This window comes from Lucilia sericata, unplaced genomic scaffold (genome assembly GCF_015586225.1).
Source record: "Lucilia sericata isolate MDLA Ls3-8-SP2 unplaced genomic scaffold, ASM1558622v1 Contig000492F_arrow, whole genome shotgun sequence".
In the NCBI taxonomy this organism is placed as follows: domain Eukaryota; kingdom Metazoa; phylum Arthropoda; class Insecta; order Diptera; family Calliphoridae; genus Lucilia; species Lucilia sericata.
The window spans coordinates 216,333-235,314 of NW_023994506.1; the positions used below are offsets into that span (position 1 = coordinate 216,333).

An 18,982-nucleotide genomic window follows, 5' to 3' on the forward strand; every position below is an offset into this window, starting at 1 on the left:
TTATCGTCATGATTGTGATTATGACTGAATAGATTTTTTTTTTAATAAATGATTTTAAATTAATTGATTAAACATTGAAGAAATAGACGCAAATTGTTAGCCCTACATTAAAAAATTTTAAATTGCGATAAAAATAAATAATGTTACTAATAAAAAATATGACATATGAATTCAAGATAAATCAGTTTAAAAAATAAGGCGGGCGCCAACATAACTGTTAAGTAAAAGTTTATTAAATTGTATTTCATTAATATTTATTCTGTTATTTACATTTTTTAAAATGACATAATTTCATATTACAATCTTCTGTAAGGTAGTTTTATACAATCTAACATTAATCTTTAAGATTGTGTAAATAATTTTACAATGTTATTCCCGAGGGAAGGAAACATTCTGTGACAGGTGTATGAACTGACCGAATATCATTTAATCTGTTTCTAACTATTCACAAAATTTGATCACAATAATTGGTCATTCTTTTTAAGAAAGTTTAAAGTGGAATTGCCACTTATGGACAGGTATGTCTCATTTTCACAAGCCACTGGGTAAATTCGATCGGCACAAATTTCTCCAAATAGTTATTGTATTTTTATGAAATCGCGTCTCTTTTATTATGCTATAGCAAAATTCGCTTAACTTATGTGAGATACTGTATGTTCGTATGTATATTTAAACTAAAAATTCTACATCATTGTATTATATATTGTTATTTTTAGCAGCATATTACTTCACATAACTTAAATTGTAGTATGTAAAAGACAATTATTATCATTAATTAGGTCAAAATTAGCCTTTTGGTCTACAGCTGTCCTGACCTTTCATTTGAATTGAATCACCATCAGAAACCACTACTGTACCCAGTTATATCGGTGGGTTTCAAACGATCGAACATTGCCAAATGATGAGCAGCTGTATGATGGGCATGGGGATGTCCATGATGATGATGATGGTTGGCGTGGTGAGAGTGGGGATAAGCTGAGTAATTGCTTTGACTGGCTGTGGCTGTAGGATAGCCATATGGGTAATTGGGACTGGGCATATGTAAAGTATGGCTAGCAGTTACGTTGCTTTGTGTAGGCGCGTACGGATTGTTTGAGGTTGCATAATCAGATCCTGCCGAATGTTGCGTAGAGCTCCCATAGTGCGCAGCTGCATGATGATGATGATGTGCAGCCACAGCTGTATGATGATGATGCGTTGGTGGAGCTGCTGTAGCATATAAAGAATTGACAGGTACATGAGTTGTCAAATGAGCATGTGGATCCATGTACATTGATGTGTGATGGTTGGTAGTGCCTGCAGCAGCTGTGGGTGTTGAAAGATTTGTGGGTGTATTAGCTGCGGCAGCAGCTAAAACGGCTGCAGCCATTAGATTTGAATGGTGATAAGCATTTGGATTGGTTAGAGGTCTGCTGTTTGACGACAGACCATAATTTTCGTGGGCGTTGCTGCTGTTGTTATTACTTGACGCAGATGACGCTGCTAAATTGCTAACAGAAAAATTACTATTTAGCAAATTCGAAGAAGCATTTGACTGTTGGATTTGATTGTTGTTTGAGGATGCTGAAGTTGGACTGTTACTGGCAGTTAAAAGATTTTGAGGCCCTGTCATAGCAGAAAAATGGGATTCGTCCCCTACATGCGAGTCAGCCAGACCTTGAAGTCTGCTTTCAACTGCTGCAGCAGCAGCAACCTGTGCGTTGACAGCTGCTGCCGAGGATAGAGCAATTGATTCGCTTTCAGAAATAGTGGGTATTTGGTCTACTAAGGACTCAAGACCGGATAAACTTTTTCGCGCAACATCACTACCGCTATGTTGATTTTGATGATTATGATTATCGTGATTATGTGAATGTGTTTGATGTATCTGGGAACTCAATAAATACGGATTATTGGCAAGGTCATCATAACGGCTTTGTCTTATCGGCCATTGTGAAATTTCTTGGTGTTGGGATTGTGGTTGTTGTTGTTGTTGAATTGCTTGCATTTGTTGAGGTTGATCATGATAATTGAGTGATGGCTGTTGGGGTGAATTAACAAACATCGTACTTGTCACAGCTGCAGGAGAATGAATATTATGATTAGGTTGTGGTGAAAGCCACTGCTGAAAATGTTCGTTTGTATTATGATCTGGTGTAGCTTCACCACTGTTTATAGGACTATTAAAACGCGATCTCTGATGATTACTATGCAGTCGTTGATGTATTGTATTCAAATCGGAATTTACATTCTCGTTTACAATCGCTGAAGATGTATTTGATGCTGCTGGAGGTTCAAAATCAACATTACAGATGTTAGGAGAACTGGGAGGTGGTGACTCACCAAAGTTTTGATCTCGTATAGTATGCTGGTGATTTGTTGACTCCACTAAATCTGCTGAAGATGTTGCTTTCGAAGATTCCCTCCCATTGCTATTTAAACACAACTTATCATGATGTGGCTGTGAAGGAGGTGTGTTGGTGGTATAGGAGCAATTTAGAGATGGCGAAGCCATTGGGGAAGCCATAGGTGAATAAATGCTTCTTTGATGTGGTGGTGGTGTCGAGTACAAGGCTACATGTTGATTCGTTTGCACACCTTGCATTTGATGTGTTGCGCCTTGTGTTATATCACTGGTCAGAGATTGAATAGACATTATATTAGGTTTTTGTCCCAACATTGTATTCGACTGTCCAATATCCGTTTGCATCATATTTGGATGTGGTTTAACTTTTTTAGGTCTACCCCGCTTTTTCTTTGGCATTTCACTATTAGAAACTTGTACAACAGACAAGTTTAATATATTGGAGTAATCTCCACTATTGCTACTCATCAATTGGCTATTCACCTGTATTTTATTGCCAGTAACAGGATCTATCATTTCTTGCCCTTTAATCTTTTTAGGTCGCCCTCGCTTCTTTTTTTCATGCTGAGTGCCCACCAACGATGACATCATAAAATTATTACTTACATTGTTATCGCCAGCTGGAGGTCCAGGGCCTTCTCCAGCACCATGTGAATTAGTTTCAGGGTCAAATGAATACCCTACTGGATTTTGTAATGGATTATTTGTGTTTGAAATCCCTATTGCATTTTGGTAGACCGGATCATTTGAGCTTGTTGCACTGCTTTGCTGATTTTTATAATTTTCCTGTTCACATTGTTGTTTAATGCGCTCTTCAGTGAAAACACATTCCGATTGATCAATGTGTGGTATTAGACCATTTAGATAATCTCGAAATTTCTTCAGTGCTGCATAAAATGGCACTTTATCTGCTGCCCTAGGCAACTGAGCACAACGCGCTGATGACGATGGCATAACCCAAATGAACTGAAAGTAATAAACATTTAACATTTTATTAACATTGTTGTCTAACATATGCACCTATGTATGTATGTATGTATGTATGTATGTATGTATGTATGTATGTATGTATGTATGTATGTATGTATGTATGTATGTATGTATGTATGTATGTATGTATGTATGTATGTATGTATGTATGTATGTATGTATGTATGTATGTATGTATGTATGTATGTATGTATGTATGTATGTATGTATGTATGTATGTATGTATGTATGTATGTATGTTAAGTCCTTTTGTATTGTAATAAGAAATACATATAATTTCGATTTTGGTATAAACAACTATAGGAATAAATAATAATATGAATTCATAATGTATATGAATTCAAACTTCCATCGGTTTCATCCCAAATATAATAATAAGATTCGTATTAATTATATTATAAATTGTAAAATTATGTGCCTAAAGTTTCATTGGATTGAGGTAAAAGCTTTACTGTTTGTATATCAATACAAATCAGCAAACGTAATCCTGATTTACCACTTTCAATATTTTGTTTTTTTATACCCTCCACCACCATCAGTGGTGAAGGGTAGAGTGTATTTGTCATTCCGTGTGTAACACCAAGAAATATTCATCTGAGACCCAACAAAGTATATATATTCTGGATCCTTATGAAATTCTGAGTCGATTTAGCTATGTCCGTCAGTCTGCCTTAAACACTATCACTTTAAAACAAGTAAGAGTGCTATATTCGGCTGTGCCGAATCTTATATACCCTTCACCATAGTGACTATATCATTATTATAGCAATAGAAAAACAAAGTGAACAACAACAACGCTAAACGAAATAACCACGCAAAATATACAGAAGGCAATGAAACACACAGGCATCCAAACATACGAAACGAAATACTAAAAAAAAATACACAACGCCAAGAAACAAAAAAAATATACACAAGGCAATGAAACACACAGCCATCCAAACATATGAAGCGAAATACTGAATGAATAAGCAGTGTTGTTGTTGCTTATATATCAAAGCATAAAAAACTGTCTTTTTTATGAAATTTTCAGAGGTTGTCTCGGATTTTTGCTCATATCTCCGGAATTTATGGGCCGATTTTGCTGATTTTAAATAGCGATCTTCTCGAAAGCATGTCTAACAGAATTATTGACAGACAGACAGACGGACATAGCTTAATCGACTCCGCTACCTATAAGGATCCAGAATATATATGTTTTATGGGGTCGGAAAATTATATTATAGAAATTACAAACGGAATGACAAATTTATATATACCCTTCTCACGAAGGTGAAGGGTATAATAAGCAAAGAAATCAGCCAAATTCACTACTGTCCTAAGCAGTTTTGTATTAAAAATCAAACAAATCGGCTCAAAACGTAAAAATTTCAGACTTCCTCGAAAAAAATAAGTTTTTTTTCCTAATTCTTGAGTTGTTTTCTCAGAAACTACTAAAGATAATTGGATCAATTTTGTCACATGTTATTTTCTTTGCCCAGGGATAAATATGTTCAAACTCAAAACAATCGATTTCGGAAATAGATTTATCGTTAATAACTTCGGCCAAAAAATGGTATCACCACGAAATGTATATAATATGAACAGAAATCATATTACCAACGTAGATTTGTATAGGTCCATTATTGGTCATAGCTCCCATAAATTATCCACTTTAGCTTTAAATAATTTAGAAATAATGATATTGGAATAATATTCGACATAAACATGTTTTGTGTATACATATATGACTTTGCAAAATATTTTTCCGATTGTTCTAACCACGTAAACGCACATATTTCAAAATGAGTCAAAAATGTTTTTAAGAATGACTTCGGTAAAATATCGAATTGAGCTTTTTTCACAAAACTTACACTTACAGGTATCCTTCCCATAACTTTGAAATTCAGGAGTTATTAACCATGACTTAATTTAAAGCAAGTTTTTTATACAAAATTGTATGAAAAATTAAACAAACAGAAAAAAGTGGAATCAATTTCGATTTATATGGAAAATGCTTCAGGACCAATTAATATAATGGTATACGCACAATTGGGACGAACGACGAATTTCGTATAGCACGACGAACTAATCGACAAAAATTTGTTGCGTAAATTCGTCGAATGGAACACAATCAAATTATTCGTTCTGCGAATTCGATTCAAAATTTGTTTGTTCGAAATTTTGTTTGTTTTGTTTGTTCGAAAATTTAGTTTTAGTTTGTATGACCCAAAAATTATTTTAAGAGCATAAAAACTTTTTCGAACATATCTTCGAATTTTCGAATATAATTTCGAATATTCGAACATAATATTGTATTGTCATTAGCTGTACCCACAACCGCAAAATTTCAGCAAATTCGGGCTACCGGAATTGCTCTTAAAACAATTTTCCCCAATTAATTTTCCCATAATTAATTAATGCTTCTAGCACGCTTTTTTCCACCTTTTATTTTAATATTGTGATTACAAAAGATACTTTCAGCAAGGCCTGATCTTCCTACATAATTTTCTTGTACATTTTATTTATATTGGACCAGTGCACAGTGGTCTAAATACTCATTCTGGCGTCATTTGATTTAAAACAGCGTTGAAACATAATTATTTATTTTTGTTTCACTTGGAAAAGTATAAAAAAGTAAATTTTAAACACATTTCATTTATTTTAATAATTTAGATATAACAAATTTGCACAATTGATACGTAGTTTTAAGGCAAAAATGCATGTTTCTAATCAGAATTATAAGAACAAACAGCGTGTATCGTCAAACAGTACCTATTTATAATTTCGACTCCGAGCAATATGCAATATGTTTACTAACCTATGTGCCAAAATAGGTTAGTAAACTAAGTACAGCCTTATGTAATCAATTCGTTTTTGGACTAAAAAACCAGAAAATTCAAAGCCCCCTGCTTGAAAAGGGGCAACTAACTTTGGAAACAGCACTAGCCATAGCGAAGACATATGAATGTTCCCAAAAAGTTGCAGAGGATTTGCAACAATCAACATTGTTGCAATTCCTTCTTATCCTGTTCTTTTCAAAAGAAAAGTAACAGGATAAGTTGCCAAAACCCATTATAAAAAGGAATTGTTATCGTTGTGGAAGCGGTCAACATTTAGAAAACTAATGCAGGCATAAGGATACAGTATGCAGTTTTTGCGGCATAAAAGTCATCTAAAACGCGCATGTTTTAAAGTCAAGCGCCAAGTGAACCAAATTGAGGAGGAGCACAATGCCGATTCAGCCGAGGAAATGCTACAAATCTATAAAAGGGTGGTAGGGACCCTCGAGGGTAATAAGTACTCTGACCTTTCTAAATATTATTGTAATTTTATGGTTAATAATGTAAAAATAAAATTTTAAATTGACACAGGTGCCCCCGTAACTATTTTGAGTGTTAGTGATGCAGAGGAATATTTTGGCAAATCTGAAAGGTATAAAAGTGACATTAAGCTATATAGTTATTCCAATACCTCAGATAACATGACGGGTAATGCGGATTCACCAACTCTAAAGTTGTATGTGGTAGAGTCAAAAAGAGGACCGTTGCTTGGTCGGGAGTGGTTAAGAACAATAAAATTAAATTGTTACAATATTCTTAGTGGTAACAGAGGAAATGTAAATAATGTACAAGCACTTCATGCGGATGTTGAAAACAAATTGAAAAAGATACTGCATAAGTATTACAGTATTACATTTCCAAACGGCAGGCAAAATTATTGGCTACCAGTCCAGAATAAATATTGATCCGTCTGCTACCCCAAGATTTTTTAAGGCCAGGAAAGTTCTCTTTTCATTTATGGAGACAGTAGAAGCCGAGTTTCAGAGACAAGTGTCAGAGGGTTTATTGGAGAGGGTGGATTTCAGTGAATGGGCCACACCACTTGTGGTGGTACCAAAAAAGATAGAAAAGTGCGGTTATGTGGTGACTATAAAATATCCATTAACCCAGTGATGAAAGTAGATGAGCACCCCCTACCCACAATTGAGGAATTATTCAGTACAATTTCAGGGGTACAAAAATTTATTTGTGTCAAGCGTATTTACAACTTAACAATTAATACTCATAAGGGCTTTTTTAGACCAACCAGAATGATGTTTGGGGTAGCTTGCGGAGCCGCGATATGGCAGCGATTTATCGAACAACGGCTTCATGATATTCCAGGAGTTTCCGTATTTCTTGATGATGACAAATTAATGACAAATTGCACCTCGAGAGAATAGAAGAAGTATTGAAGCGTTTAGCAAGACATAATATGCGTATAAATGCTAATAAATCAGATTGGATGAAGGATGAAATTGAGTATTGTGGATATAAAATTAATAAACATGGTATTGGAAAAGTAAAAACTAAAATTATGGCTATAAAAACATGAAAAGGCCAAGTAATAGGGATGAAGTTCGGGCATTCGTAGGTATGATAAACTGCTATGGTCGGTTTATACAACAAGTAAGTACCATATTATATCCTATTAATAATTTGTTAAGGAAAGGTGTACCTTTTAATTGGAGTAACGATTGTGAGAATTCTTTCAAGGAAATAAAAAGACAAATGCTATCGGATACGGTACTCGTCCACTATAACCCGAAAATGTTATTAGTTTTGGCGGTGGATGCTAGCCCGTATGGCGTGAGGGCCGTCTTAAGTCACAGACGGATCAGAACGGCCAATACAATTTGCTTCACAAACGCTATCGTCTACACAACAGAGGAATAGCCAAATTGACAAAGAGGCCTACGAACGACATAGAAGTCGAATCAATTTTAAATTTACCAATTTTAACCAATTTTAAATTTAACTGTTAAAGAATTAAGCAAAGAAACAGCAAAAGAAAAATAAATTAAATTAAATTACTAAGCGATTGCCTGAAATACGGCCGTCAATGTCCTGCTGCTGATCGCTTTGGTATTCCACAAACCGAATTTAGTATGAAACAAGGGTGCATACTTCGTGGTATACGCACATATATTCCAACTTCCTTGCGAAAAAGGTTTTTAGATGAATTACATTTTGGACATTTCGGCATCAACAAAATGAAGAATTTGGCAAGAGGATATTGCTGGTGGCAAAAACTCGACAACATATTATGAAATTGGTATCAAACTGCACGCAGTGTCAAATGTGGAGTGCTCTTCCGGTGAAAAAAAAACATATACAACTGGAATACAACAAACAAACCATTTCAAAGAGTACATGCTGATTTTTCAGGGCCAATGTGTGGCAAATATTTATTTGTGCTGGTAAACGCTTTTACAAAGTGGCCAGAAGATTACGTAATTCCAAATATCACCGCGGAAACGACAATTGAAGTTTGGCGGGATATTTTTTCTAGAATGGGTATTCCAAACGTTTTGGTTACTGATCATGGCACTCAGTTCGATTCAGAAAAAGTTCAAACATTTTTAATAAAAAATGGAATCAAGCATAAACAGGGATCTCCATATCACTCTGCATCAAATGGGCTACCAGAAAGATTTGTACAAACGTTAAAAAATAAATTAAAATCACTTAAAGCTGAACCAAATAATTCAAAACATGAAATATCGAAAATATTACTGGCGTATCGACGTGCGATCCATATGGAAACAGGCAAATCCCAGCGATGCTGATGTTAGGTCGACACACAAAATGGCGAAGATGAAAAGGAAACACCAACAAAAATTTTCGAGGAGGAAGAAAGGGTGGCAGTGAGAGATTATATTTCCCAGAGTAAGTGGCAATTTGGTAAAATAACAAGTTAGAGTGCTATATTCGGCTATGTCGAATCTTAAATACCCTCCACCAACAAGATACTTTTTATAAAAACCCATTTAACTATCTAATTTTTAGATAACTTGACAAAATTTTTGTTTCCGTAGTGAGGGTACTAACATTTATGCATATGTGGAACTAATTTTGATTAGGTTCATAAAATTTTATATTAATAGGCCAGTTGCAAACATTTTAATATAATGATTTATCTATACACAAACATACTCATGTCGAATTTTATCTGGATATAATCATTTAATAATGAATTAAGTGGTGTTAAGTGATTTTCAAAAGAAAAATTCCGTATAACGATTTATATACACAAAATACACATTTATGTCGAATTTTATCCCGATGACTTCGATTGTCAATGTGCGTTTAAGTAATTTTCGGAAATGATCCTTATTTGGGAGTTGTAACCAATTATGGGCCGATCAAGAAAAAATTTCGTATAATGATTTATATGCAAAAAAAAAATCAAGTCGAATATTACTCCAATAGATTTACTAATTAATAAAATATGTGCGTTTAAGTGCTTTTCGGAAGAGGACTTTATATAGGAGCTATGACCGATTACAGGCCTCTCCAGAAAAATTTCGTAGAGTGATTCATATGTATGTACACAAAACATATTTGTGTCGAATTTTATCAAGATAGCTTTATTTGACAATGAAATATGTGAGTTTAAATGATTATCGGAAGAGGGCCTTATATGGGAGCTATGACCAATAATGGACCGATGTACACAAAACATATTCAAGTTGAATTTTATACAGATAGCTTTATTTATCAACGAAACATATGTATTTAGCTATGACCTATTATGGTCCTATCCGAAATTTCGTAGTGATTTATATATAGACGAAACATATTTGTGTAGAATTTTATCAAAATACCTTTATTTGACACTTAAATATGTGCGTTTAAGTGATTTCCGGAAGTGGGCCTTATATGGGAGCTATGACTAATAATGGACCGATCCGAAAAGAAATTTAGTAGAATGATTTGTATGTATACGAAACATATTCAGCTCGAATTTCATCACAAAAGCTTTATTTATCAATGAAATATGTGCGCTTAGGTGCTTTTTGGAAGTGGACATCATATGGGAGCTATGACCAATTGTGGACCGACTGAGATCTACGTTGGTAGTATGATTTCTATTCATATTATATTTGTATGTACAAAATTTTGTGTTGATACCGATATATTTGAGGGAGTTATTAACGATAAACTAATTTCCGGGAATATACACCTTTGTATGGGGGCTATGTGAAATATTGGATCAATTGTTATGAGTTTGAACATACTTGAATCCCTGGCACAAAAAATAATGTGTGACAAAATTCATCGAAATATCTTTGGTATTTTCTGAGAAAACTATGAATTGGAAAAAAACGTTATTTTTTCGAGGTAGTCTGAAAATTTTATTTATAGCTTTTTACGTCTTGAACCGATTTTACTGATTTTTAATACAAAACTGTACCGGATAATAAATGTTTTGGGTGAATTTCGTGAATTTCTATTGCTTTGTTTAAACGTGAGCGTGTTTTCACAGACAGACGGACGGACAGAAGGACTAAATCGACTCAGAATTTCATAGGGATCAAGAATATATATACTTTGTTGGGTCTCAGATGAATATTTCTAGGTGTTACACACGGAATGACAAAGTTATATATATCTATTACCACTAATGATGGTGGAGGGTATAAAAAAGATAGTTGGTGAATTAAGTTACGAATTAATGTTGGATGATGGCCGAGTATGGCAAGGACATATTAATAAATTAGAAGAGTTGGGAGTAATGTCGGAAATTATGAACTTCACCAAGAAAATATATACGCTGAACAATTTGAGCACCAACCACAAATAATCGATGCAGCAGTGGGCACGGATGAACAAAGTACTGATTTGCCTGAGAATTCACCTGCACCAACATCACGCAAAGATATGGGCTCCTCCGAACTGGACAGTAATATAGAAGGAGGACTTAGACGTTTTGATAGGGTCAGACGGAAACCAAAATATTTACCAACAAATGTTTACAATTTATAATTCTTCAATAAAATAAAATAAAATGTTTAACGGTAAAACCTATTAGTTGTTTTGACAATTTGTAATGTTGTATTTACAAGCAGTTGTAAATACAACAGTAGCACTTTGTTAAAGAACTTGAGCTATCTAATATCTTGCCATAGTAGCCCCGCTGCGGAACGACAGGCAGCATGGGATCAATCCCAATGCAAACCCCGACAAGGAAAAAGCAATCACTGTCAATAGAAGATTGATTTCATCAGGTGAAATCAATCTTCCGGTAAGCCGCAAGGTGACCACCCTTATGATGTCATGAAAGATTGCATTATTCAAAATGCAATCACCCATTCCAGTGCATTCCTTAACCTCTTTAAGCCCGCGCAACCACACTACTGAGATGGCTCTGTTGTTTTGGCAACAGCACCTAGAGACATAGTTCGTAGTCCGAAATACCCAACAAAATGGATCAGGATCTCTCTTTTATGAACCGATCAATGTAACAAAGGAAGTAGGAATTCCCAAAGTCAATTAATTCCAATAATTGCCCCGACAAATTAGTCGCGTAGCATGTATAAATATATCCTGTTGAGATGGCAACAGCACCGAAGAACTTCCCCGAAGCGTAAAAAGGCATACTAATCCAGTACTAATCTCCAATATATGGAGACTTTGCCGATCTTTCACCAATTTTTCATTCCAAGGCGAAGTCGAGGATACATTTGACATCACCAGTTTATAGTCCCGGCTGACTAGAGATACTGGTAGCATCTCTTTACCCTGGGATTGCAATACACCATAATGGACATTTCATCATGGAAACATGGCCTGGGGGGAGGTTATCTTTTCGTTTGTAATTTCTATAATATAATTTTCCAACTCTATAAAGAATATATATTCCGAGTCCTTACAGATAGCGGAGTTGATTAAGCTATGTCCGTCTGTATGTTTGTTGAAATAAATTTTCTGAAGACACCAGATATCTTCGGTATCCAAATCTTCAACAAATCTGTCACACATGCTTTCGGGAAGATCGATATTTAAAATCAGCTAAATCGGTTCATAAATAACGGAGATATGAACAAAAATCCAAGACAACCTCTTAAAATTTCATCAAAAATTGATATTTTTCGTGCATGCGGAGACATTAGGGTGGGTCGAAAAAAAAGTTGAGTCAGTCACCCCCTAAGATTAAAGATATGTTAATAACATTTCCAAAAATATAAAAAATATTTTTTTGCCACGCCTAGAAATACCGCCCTTTTTGTTTTTTATATATTACGCCGCCATTTTAAGTCCGATCGTAACATATAATATATCCATATTTGTGGCTTCGACGTCATATTCTATGCGCGACTTCTGATATCTCGGATCCTTCCCCAAAATCTAAAAATGTGGCTATACTGGAATAAAGTATATTTAATTATATGAGCTATTAGCTTTTAAAATGCTCAGTTTTATGCATAAACAGCTATTTTACAGGTATTTAAAAATACCTGTATAGTTCTAACTACAAACAATTAATTTGCTAGGGATATGGTCGAAAACTATTTTTTCAAATTAATTTACAATACAAAAATTTCACTCTGCTCCCTACCTTAACACAAAAAAGATAATTTTTAACACAAAAAAGAAAATTTTTTAATTTTATTAATTAATAACAAAATCACGTAGGTACATAAAAACTAAACATTTTATTTTATAAAAATTGATGAAAAATTAAAGAGTTCTGCTTTATAAAAATATTTCATGTTTTTACCATACAATTACTTGCATGTTTCTTCGTTTTTTTAACAATTTTCAAAAATGTTTATTTTAATTTTTATAAAATGTAATAAATTTATTTAATGATAGCTTAACTTTTCTTAAATAGTTATATATTTTTAAAGAAGTTCTTGAAATAAAAACTAATAAAAAAATATTAGTCGGGAATGGCCGACCATATGATACCAGTTATGAGTATATATAAAATGTGATTTCTTTTTTAATAAAGCACTTATATTGAAATTTGTCCATTACTTTTTAAGCAATTTATTTATGAAAAACTGATTTTCTGAAAGAGCCTATATATGGGAGCTAGGATCAATTATAGACCGATCCTATCAAAATTTGGTGGAGGGATTTATGTTCATATAGGAGTTAGATATGCAGAATTTCATCATAATGGTAGTGTTAAAGACGGAAATAACGTCAAGCCAAACGGACAAGCTCCGATTTAATTCATTTTCAAACAACTTCGTCCATTGGTAAAATGAAATATTTGAGCCAATTTTCATCAAATTATCTGGAAAATTGCGACTTGTAGTTTGATTACAAGTTTTACATGGAGGGACAATCGGACGGACATATCTAAACCACTATATTGCTGTAGGATATACAAAGTTAACTTTCTTCTATTTTGAAAGGAAGTAGGATATGAAATGGTTTGTAACTGAAAAAATAAAAGGATTTCTATTTTATATAATTCATTTAAAAAAAATGTTTTCGACTGTTTTTCCTGGCAAATTAATTGTTTGTTCTGAGAACTGTTGATAAATACTTCAACATTTTTAAATATCTATAAAATAGGTGTTTATGCATAAAAGTGAGAATTTTAAAAGCTAATAGTTCATATAATTCAATGTACTTTATTCCAGTATAGCCACAATTTTAGATTTTGGGGAAGGATTCGAGATATCAGAAGTCGCTTATAGAATATGACGTCGAATTAAAAAAATTTCTAAGAGTGAAATATAGCCACAGTCAAGCCATAAATACTGATATATGACATGTTACGATCGGACTTAAAATGGCGGCGTAATATATAAAAAACAAAAAGGGCGGTATTTTGTACATTGTTTACACGTTTATAAAAAAGCAAAGCATGAACAACAATTACGAATGAAGCAGTGTGTTGTTATTGGCTAGAAACATGAAATTAAGTACATATGTAGACCCCGGTGTAAGTGAGAAAGGGGATTTTTTGGTACTATTTGGTTCTACATAAAGGTACTTATTTAATATTCTATAATATTGAACCTAAAATAGGGATTTCTTGGTACTTTTTTGTCCGTTTGTCTGTCGGTGTGTTTGTTGAAATCAGTTTTTAGAGGACCCCAGACATTGGCGAGATCCGAATCTTCACATGCTTTCGAGAAGATCGCTATTTAAAATCAGCAACATCGGTCCATAAATACCGGAGATATGAGCAAAAATCCGAGACAACCTCTAAAAATTTCATAAAAAAGACAAATTTTTCCATGCTTTGATATTTATATAAGCAACAACAACACTGCTTATTCATTGAGTATTTCGTTTAGATGGCTGTGTGTTTCATTGCCTTGTGTATATTGTTTTTGTTTCTTGTCTGTTGGTTTCATTGCGTTGTGTATTTTTTTTTTTGAGTATTTCGTTTCTTGTGTTTGGATGCCTGTGTGTTTCATTGCCTTGTTTTTGTTTCTTGGTGTATTCAGTTTCGAATATTTGGATGTCTGTTGGTTTCATTGCGTTGTGTATTTTGTTTTTGTTTTTTTTTTTTTTTGAGTATTTCGTTTCGTATATTTGGCTGGCTGTGTGTTTCATTGCCTTCTGTATATTGTTTTTGTTTCCTGGTGCATTCAGTTTCGTATGTTTGGATGTCTGTTGGTTTCATTGCGTTGTGTATATTGTTTTGTTTTTTTGAGTATTTGGTTTTGTATGTTTTGTTGCCTTGTGTATATTGTTTTTGTTTCTTGGTGTATTCAGTGCCCCGTTTCTGTAATTCTCGCATCGAGAAAAACTGTCGAGAAATTCATGATCATCTTGTGTAAAACAAGGTGAATACATGAAATTTAAACATTTCTTATTTAATTTTAATGTGTACAGTTCAAAAATAATCAGAGTCACACTGTTAAAAACAGGAAGACTATTATATTTTAAGTTTTTTCTCGATTCGAGAAAAATACAGAAACGAGGTACAGTTTCGTATGTTTGGATGTCTGTTGGTTTCATTGCATTGAGTATTTTGTTTTTGTTTTTTAATGTATTTCGTTTCGTATGTTTGGATGCTGTTGGTTTTACTGCCTTGTGTATTTTGTTTTTGTGTGGTTATTTCGTTTAGCGTTGTTGTTTTTCATTTTGTTTTGCTATTGCTATAATAATGATATAGTCGGGAAAATAAAATAAATTTAAATTTTATGAAATTGATATTTATTAAATACACTATTGCGAAGGGTATATAAGATTCGGCACAGCCGAATATAGAACTCTTACTTGTTCAGTTCTAGTTTTTTATAATATTGAACCTAGAAACATGAAATTTAGCATATAGGGCCCCGGATTAGGTGACAACCTATAAAAGGGGACCTTTTTGTACTTTTCGTTCTACATAAGGTACTTTTTGAATTTTCTATAATATTGAACCTAGAAACATGATATCATGTAGGGCCCGGATTAGGTGAGAACTTATAAAAGGGGACTTATTCGTTCTAAAAAAGTGTACTTTTTGAATTTTCTATATTAGGTGAGAACTTATAAAAGGGGACTTTTTGGTACTTTTTCGTTCTAAAAAGATACTTTTTGATTTTTCTATAATATTGAACCTAGAACCATGAAATTTAGCATGTAAGGCCCGGATTAGGTGAGAACCTATAAAAAGGGACTTTTTGGTTCTAAAAAAGGTAATTTTTGAATTTTCTATAATATTGAACCTGGAGACATGAAATTAAGCATGTAGAGCTCGGATTAGGTGAGAACCTCTAAAAGAGGAGTTTTTGGTACTTTTTCGTTCTACAAAAGGTACTTTTTGAAATTTATATAATATTGATCTTCGAAACATGAAATAAAATATGTAAAGTCAGGATTATGTGAGAACCTATAAAAAGGAACTTTTTGGTACTTTTTCATTCTACAAAAGGTACTTTTTGTATTTTATATAATATTGAACCTAAAAACATGAAATTTGGCATGTAGGGACAGGATTAGATGAGAACATATAAAAGGGGACTTTTTCGTTATATAAAAGGTATTTTTTGTATTTTCTATAATAGTGGACTTTTTTAATCACTGGATTTATTTTCGATTTTATTTCAAGAAAAAAAACTATCTTTGGAGGCTAAAATTTAGTTTTGGTCATCATTATCTAAAAATACACTGTATAAGCTAATAGAAGGACAAAGAAAAATTAATTTCAGTGCAAAAATGGCGGTTCTGTAAATCAAAAAAAAAAAAATAGTTAGATTTAGCTAATTTTAATATGGCAATGCTTTGTATTCATAGAACAAAACCAAAATAATTTTTCAAAAAATAAATTTGTTTCATTTTGCTATTCACAAACAGATGGCAAATATTTTTAGAAATGTGTAAAAATAGAACAAGTAAGAAATTATAGTCGGGCGTGGCCGACCATATGATACCCTACACCAGTTATGAATATTAAATGTGATTTATTTTTCATAATAAAGCATTTATCTTCAATATTCCCTTGTTCCGATACATTTAAGCAATTTATGGATGAAAAACTAATTTTCTGAAAGAGGCTTTATATGGGGGCTAGGGGCAAATATGGACCAAGCCCGATAAAATTTTGTGAATATATTTATATTGACATAATATTTTATTGTGCTGAATTTCATCGCGATATTTGTGTTTATAAGCTAATTTGGGACATTCAAGTAATTTTCTGAAGGGGACTTTGTATGGGAGCTAGGGTCAAATGTGGCCCGATCTTTATGAAATTTGGCAGGGTCATCAAGACTTCTATAAAACTTAGTTGTGCCATGTTTTACCGATATATCTGTATATTTAACATAATTATGAGCTCAGAAGCCCTTTTCGGGGGGTTCTGTTCTATGGGGGCTAGGTGAAATAATGAACCGATTTTAACCATTTTCAATAGGCTTCGTCCTTAGGTCAAATCAAACGTGCGTGCCAAATTTCATCCAATTATCTTGAAAATTGCGACCTGTACCTTGCGCACAAGGTTTACATGGACAGCCAGCCAGCCAGACGGACGGACGGACAGACGGACATAGCTTAATCGACTCAGAAAACGATTCTAAGCCGATTGGTATACTTTAAGGTGGGTCTAGGACGAATATTTTTGTATGTTACAAACATCAGCACAAATCCAATATACCCTCTCCACTAAAGTGGTGTAGGGTATAAAAATAAACAAAATTTATGTAACTTGTTGCACTTCATGTTATTTCAGTGCAAATAACACTTTTTGCAACAAATTGTTAAAATTTGTACGGAAAAATTCTAATTTTAACATAAAATTTTTTAATAGCTCCATCTGTAGGCCGCTTCTTATTATTTGAAATTTATTTAGCCTCGATTAAAACCTTTTGCCTATCCACCTTGCGTACAGTGCAAGAGCTAAAATTTGGATTTAATAAATCCAATTGTTTTATTTAAAGAAAAGGGCGTGGCACCCCTCCCACTTGTAATTTCAAAATAAAAAGTAGCCTATAGTTCCTTCCAGATATAGGGGAACATACACTGAAAATTTCAAGAAGATCGCTTCGGTGGTTTAGCCTCCTATAAGGTACAAACAAATAAGCAAATAAACAAACATACAGTGTCTCACATAAGTATTCGAATTTGGTTGTACTTTGAAAAGAAACATAATTTAATAATATTTTTTGTGTGTGAAATGAATAATTAAATTTGTTATATTGTCTAGAGAGTCCTAAGGTATAATATCACACTCTTTAAAATTTGGAACAATAACATTTACCTCAATTGATTTAACTTTTTTTAAAAAAAGTCCATAAAATTGCCTCACAAAAGTATTCGAATTTTTCCTGTATTTCATATATGACCATATTATACGAAACACAAAAATTATAATCGAGTGGTTTCTTGCTTAAAATTGTATTAAGGGGTTACTATCAACCGAAATTATATATTTTGAGTCCATTTGTTCCACAATTTTGGAGCATTTGTTCCATCTTTCCATGTAATATCATTAAAATGGAGATTTTTGACCATATTTGCAATTTTTTTTTCTTTTTTTGCAGAAATAAAACCAAACTTTAATATTGGAATTTAATAGACCCCTTGAGGTAATAATTTTTGTTATAAGGATCTGTACTTAAAAGTTCCAAGATGTATTTTTGGTATCGTTCTTCTGTTTCTAATTGAATTGTATGGATCTTAAGTCCCTTTTCGTACCACTAGGGTCGATATTTTCCGACAAAGTTGGCTAGTATACATTCATGTACATATTAGCACTAATATATTTAAAATTTTCAATACATTATATCGGTATACAATTCCAAAACATGCCTTTACAAAACGTCATCCTATACAGTAGATTTCAGTTTTTACTATTCGTAACTTTCACGCTTATGTTGCCCATTACAATAACACTGTAAGTCCAAAATTTTGGGTTTATTTTAATCATAGTAATCAATATTTAAACAGGTATCGATATTTTTCAGTTAGACCATAATTATATAGTGGCATGCAGCCTGGAGGTCATTGGTGCATAAAAATAGTGATACTACCATATTGAATGGTGTTTCTTCGAAGCATGTTTTGGAGTTGTACACTTCCACAATACATTGAAAACTTAAAATATATAAAAGCTGATATCTAAAAGAATATATACAAGAAAACTTTCCCGAAAATTTTTGACCCTAGTATTATGAAAATGGACTTAAGTTCCAATATATTGAATTAGCGACAGAATAATGATATCAATAATATATCTTGGATCGTTCAAATACAGATTATTGTAACAAAAAATACTATTTTTAGATACTCCAAGGGTTCTATTAAATCCCAATATCAAATTTTGCTTTTATCTCTGGAAAAAAGAGAAAATACTACAAATATTGCAAAAAAATCGCCATTTTAATGATATTACATAAAAAGAGGATACAAATCCCCAAAAATTTTGGACCAAATGGGCCAAAAA

General features: G+C 33.1%; 1 protein-coding gene across 8 annotated transcripts in view; it reads right to left on the reverse strand.

The window, feature by feature from the left end:
* Positions 1-211: 211 nt before the first annotated feature.
* Positions 212-18,982, reverse strand: part of LOC119605505 — a 97,541-nt gene continuing 78,770 nt past the window's right edge. For 7 of the 8 annotated variants that reach the window (XM_037958657.1, XM_037958661.1, XM_037958658.1 and 4 more), the window contains one exon: positions 241-3,310. In XM_037958657.1, coding sequence (XP_037814585.1) covers positions 839-3,310 — 2,472 coding nt within the window. In that variant the 3' untranslated portion in view covers positions 241-838. Of the gene's footprint in view, positions 3,311-18,982 lie in introns of all 8 variants that reach the window. The other variant, XM_037958663.1, reaches the window with a different exon arrangement.